Source organism: Diospyros lotus, chromosome 15, assembly GCF_014633365.1.
Source record: "Diospyros lotus cultivar Yz01 chromosome 15, ASM1463336v1, whole genome shotgun sequence".
In the NCBI taxonomy this organism is placed as follows: domain Eukaryota; kingdom Viridiplantae; phylum Streptophyta; class Magnoliopsida; order Ericales; family Ebenaceae; genus Diospyros; species Diospyros lotus.
The window spans coordinates 399,033-404,079 of record NC_068352.1 but is presented as its reverse complement, the minus strand read 5'-3'; the positions used below and the strand labels follow the sequence as shown (position 1 = coordinate 404,079).

At 36.0% G+C, this 5,047-nt stretch overlaps 1 protein-coding gene across 4 annotated transcripts; it reads right to left on the bottom strand.

Moving 5' to 3' along the window:
• Positions 1–431: 431 nt before the first annotated feature.
• LOC127792105 (uncharacterized) lies at positions 432–4,727 on the bottom strand. Of its 4 annotated transcripts, none has more exons than XM_052322457.1 (4): positions 4,544–4,727; positions 4,107–4,272; positions 987–1,541; positions 432–715 (listed from the first exon to the last, which is right to left on the bottom strand). In XM_052322457.1, exons 2-3 carry the CDS (start codon positions 4,154–4,156, stop codon positions 1,025–1,027), a joined length of 567 nt encoding a protein of 188 aa, XP_052178417.1. In that variant the 5' UTR covers positions 4,157–4,272; positions 4,544–4,727; the 3' UTR covers positions 432–715; positions 987–1,024. The 4 variants fall into 4 exon arrangements, 2 of the variants coding, with proteins under 2 accessions (XP_052178417.1, XP_052178418.1); XM_052322458.1 differs by having other exon boundaries at positions 432–649; XR_008021078.1 differs by lacking the exon at positions 4,107–4,272 and having other exon boundaries at positions 987–1,553.
• Positions 4,728–5,047: the final 320 nt, after the last annotated feature.

Genomic DNA, 5,047 nt, shown 5'->3' with positions numbered 1-5,047 from the left:
ACCACTTCAGGGGAAAATGAAAAGATGGTTGATGAGAAGATAGACTTACTATTTATGTTTTTTATATTTGGAATTAGTTATCATTATATTATTTAATTTCCTTAAATCCTTAAACTCGATACAAGATATGTAATGACATGATATTACTTAATTGATGTTTTAAATTTTTAATATTATATCTCAATAAGATTTGATCTAGGTTATGTTTGTGCACAACTCTAATTAGGCTAAAACAAAAATTTATAAAAGTTTCTGAATGTAGATGTAATTCTTAAAAAAAGCCTAAATTTTTTAGGTGATAACACACCAGGAAAAATGAGGCATTACAAGAACGCTCATCTTACCCCCACCTTATGACTCATTCCATAAACCCTTGCCTCTATTTGGGATTTCTTATCACAAGTTCCCTTCAATAAGCTGCCCCAAGAAAATGAAAAGAAAGAGAAACTATGATAGAGATAAACATGAATCTAATGTTAGTAGAACTAGGGCTACATTTCCATAGCATAACATCATTCTTCTAGGATGAGTAATGACAGACTCAATTCTGATTTCAGAGTAAAAAGACCACTACCCCCATAAACTGTTGGTGTTCCTGCTTTCCATTAGAGCAACATGCACCTTTTGCTTTGTGGATGAGCCCTTTTTGCTTCCACATAGCAGGAAAAGAATGACAAATGTCGATCAGCCTCAATTATAACTTGTATAACAAACACTACAAAACAACAAAATATCAAACCTTAATCCCACTAGGTAGGGTAAGTGCATAAAAGACACTACAAACTGAAAAAGTAGGTAGTCTGAAGAATATTGAGGCAGACTGAATGAATGAACATATAGTGGATTAAAGGCAATCATGTAATGATGCACGGAAAATTTGAGTACACACAAATGCATGGCCAATTTTGCACCGGTCATGGAATCCATAACCACAAGGATGTCTGAATTGCTTGTAAAAGTAAATGCAGATGGTTCAGAGAGCATACCATAACAAAAAACTGTTGCTTTATGGCCAATACCACCATCAAGATTGAGAAGATCCACGTTTCAAGTGACTTGGCATCGAGGATCTGAATATCTGAAGAAGTAACTTCCTCTCTCTCCTATCTAGCTTGTTTATACCATGGCCTCGATGAACACCAAGCCTTAATGCTTCTCGCCCTTCTTCTGCAGCTCTTTTTCTTATACAAGACAATAAGCCTGTCCCTTGTGGACTGGAATTGCTTTCATTGTTTCCAATTCCAGGTTTCTCTTCATTAATCACTGACATACAGGCTCCATCATCCACCAATTCTTCAGTTCTTTTGGCTTCTTCAAAATCCCTCTCTCCTTTCACGCTGATATCCCCATTACTGCCCAGACTGCTGCTTCCCCACCATTTGATAGAGACAACTGCTAAGCCATCTGATGGGAATCCATACTTGAATTCGTCCAAGCTAGAATGAGTTGCTTTTGTCATGTTTGAGCTAACAAAGTGTTGAGGCCTCCCATTCTGGATGTTCTTTCCATGTTGTTGCATGGTGATTCTGCGTTTGGAGCCTCTGCATTTGAAGCTATTATGAAAAACTGAATAAGGAAAAATAGTACAAACACTTTAAATAAAGAGGCCATGAAGTAGGACCAGATTCTGGCTTGACAATTTCACCAAATCAATCTGGGCCTTTCAGAGAACTGAGACTCTGAGAGAACCCTGTCTTTCATTATAATTAGATACAACCATTTTAATTTGTTGCATATAATTGGTCACAACTGAATATATACAATGAACCAAGGAGAGAAATTGTTCAAAGCTACTAAGCTAGTCCCATTGCAAATAGAACATGACCAGAGAAACGACAGAAAAATAGATTCTAGAAAATCCAACAAAAAAGTTCTGAAATAACCATATTAAGGAAAACTTGGTGGAATCTATTTTTCTGTAGCAGAGCATAAGGACAACAAAACTTGATGTAACCACCCAGAGAAGGCTTCCTTCATTTGAAACATTTGAGTTTAAACCTTAAGCAAACTATATTCTGTCAAATACGGTTAGCATTTTTACTTTTTGGTAGAAAGAAACCCCACTCGACTTGATTTTGATAACAATTTGAACAGACAGATATAAGCTTACTTGTCCATGCTTCTCCAAGAAAACCATTAATGATCACGGTCACCTAATAAGGATGACCTAGTGGCCTAGGCTACCCATTTTGCAAGGGTTGGTAGAGGGTCAATTTTGTATGCACCCTTATTCTTGTTTTGGAAAGAGGCTTTTACAACTCAAACCCATGACCTTCCAATCACATGATAGCAAATCTACCATCATTATTAAAGCTCACAATCAAGATCCTGCTGGTCGCTTAATAACTACTCACAATCATGGGATATAACTTGAACCTAAATATAGAGGATCCCAATATAATGGATATTCTAAAGATTATGTAAGGAATCCCAACATTTTTGGCCACCAAAGCTTAGACATTTTCTACCCAAAAGTAAGCAATTGAGTTCACAAGCATCATGTTAGAACTTTCACTTCACGAACACATTTTCCAATAATTTCTAATGTATTGGAAAGCCAAGAACCAGTTATTCATGTTCACAATTAAATCTTGAATTTCATCCTAACCTCTTTCCTATCTTCTCTCATGGCATTATGGATTCAACAACTTGACAGTTGCTTTGATCCTGACTCAGTTTCATTCATGGAAACTATATTTTTCTACTGGCTGGCATAATGAAAACTAATTGCCATGCTTCCATGTTGTACAGGTTGGCTTCACAATATCAATTATGTGATGGAACATGACTACATCAATTTATCTTCATTCAACGCCATCTCATGAAACTTTTTCATATAAAGATGGTGGTGGAAGATTAATTCCATTTCTAGGAAGGAGAACAAGATTTCACAAGAAAAAGATTTGGGGGGTTTAATGACAAATTTTCCCTCTCCAGGAGAAGAATGAGACAGAAGATCATGAATGTCTCTAAGAAGATTAAGAGACAGTATATTTTGAGCTATTAAGGTTTATTTTCAGATGGCATTTGATATCAAAGATTTAGAAGATAAGGATCTTGGAGCTTCAAGGTCACAAATTGCTGGGAGAAAGCACAACTAACACTAAGAAGCCAGTCTGAAATCTGAATATAATATCCACTGACATCAAAAGAAGAATGATGTCAATTGGATACAGTGGGTGATATTACTTAATCCCCCCAGCTGCTATTGCTTGTCAACTGTAATAATCTGTAAACACCCCCTGCTAACCCACCCAACTAGCCAAAATTCATAGCTTAAGCTCCACGAATTGGAGGGAATTCACAGACAACAATAGAACACAACAATCTATGGCATCAACTACAGGAATTCTAAAACCATACACAAGAATGCATACATATAACAGGTAAATGTGCATAAATGTGATGGAAAAAGTGAAAAGAAACTAACAAAAGAAATAGAGAAGACGTTTTGGGGAAAATAGATAGGGTATTTTGTTGGGGGAAGGGGGGGGGGGGGCAAGCAAGAGAGAGTGCCAGGTGGCGGGGTGGACGGATTATTTTGGACATGGATGGCAAAGCCAACTCCAACTATTAACGGTTTTGATAGAATTGAGGAAGGAAGGGCAATCTAGAGCTGATTGAGAACAATTTTCTAGGGCAGATATAGTTTCAAAAAAATCTTCGAGCTCTTTGATTTTCACAAGGATTCGTGTGTACTACTCTGTTAGAATATGCTTTTGTGCGTTGCACATAAAATCTTGACAAGAGAAGGAAATTAAAGTACATGCATATTAGAAAAGTATAAGAAAAGAAACAGCCAAACAAAACAGTCGGTTTGACACAGGTTATACTTGGCACATTAGCCCATATACATAAATACTTATTAAAATTGAATGACAATTTAATGTAAAAGGTAAACATGCATAAAAGGGAAAGGAACAAATTTTGGTTAAACAAATTAGAAAAGATAAAAATTTATTCAAATTTAACAAAATGATTGTGTAATCTACAGGTGAGAATCATTAACCATCTCAGAGCTCGTATGTTACCAATACAAAAAATGGTCTAAAAGATCCCGCAAAAATGAACAGAGATGTCGTCAATTCTATCCTTGCCACACTTACGAGTAACACAAAGGTGAAACTGAGAGAATTCCCATTAAAGACCTCCACATGATGATCGAACAAGATTAGTGATGAAAAATTTACAGGAAAACGAATTTGGAGGTTTGAGGTCACAAAACCCTTGAGAAAGCACCATTGCACCATGAAAATGTTAAGAATCTGACATCTGCAAGGAAGATACAAAATGAAAACCTAACCCCAAATTGGAGCGACATTGATAAAGCGCGCATAAGCCAACAATGAATGGCATCAACTACGGCAATTACAAACCCACAAGTAGACAATGTCCCGTACGCATAAACATGCAGATAAGCATTACAGAAACTAGAGGAAGAAGAGAAGAGGAAGTATTTGGACGTTGGTGGCAAAGCCGCCGCCCATAACAAGGCTTTGATAGAAGCATGAAGCAATTAAGGGAGGGAGGATCTGAAGCTGACCCGTTGCTGTTAGCGAGTGACGGACACAGAGATTGAAATCGATTTTCTGGGACGGATTAGGGTTTCGGCAGATCCTTCGAACTCTTTGATCTTCAGAACGATTTGGGAATACCTACGACCACCGTGTCTCCGCCATGGCAATAAGCTTTTCAGCGTTTGCGCATCAAATCATGACCAGGAAACGCCAGACAGACAGGGTAATTAGTAAATACGATTTTTTTTTTTTTAAAACAATTAACATCACTTAGACCCTCAATTTTCAATAACTAAAATACAAAATTTTAACCTTTTTATATATTAATTAATGATAAAACATAATTTTTTTTAATTATTATTAAAAAAATATAACAAAATTGTTAACATAATTAAATACTATCAATTGGTTATCTGCATAGTATTGTCATTAATAGAAATTGACATTTTCATACACACGTTAATGTTCTGTTACGATAAACACTTAAAACAATCATTTTTAATAATGGACATATCAAATTTTAATATCTT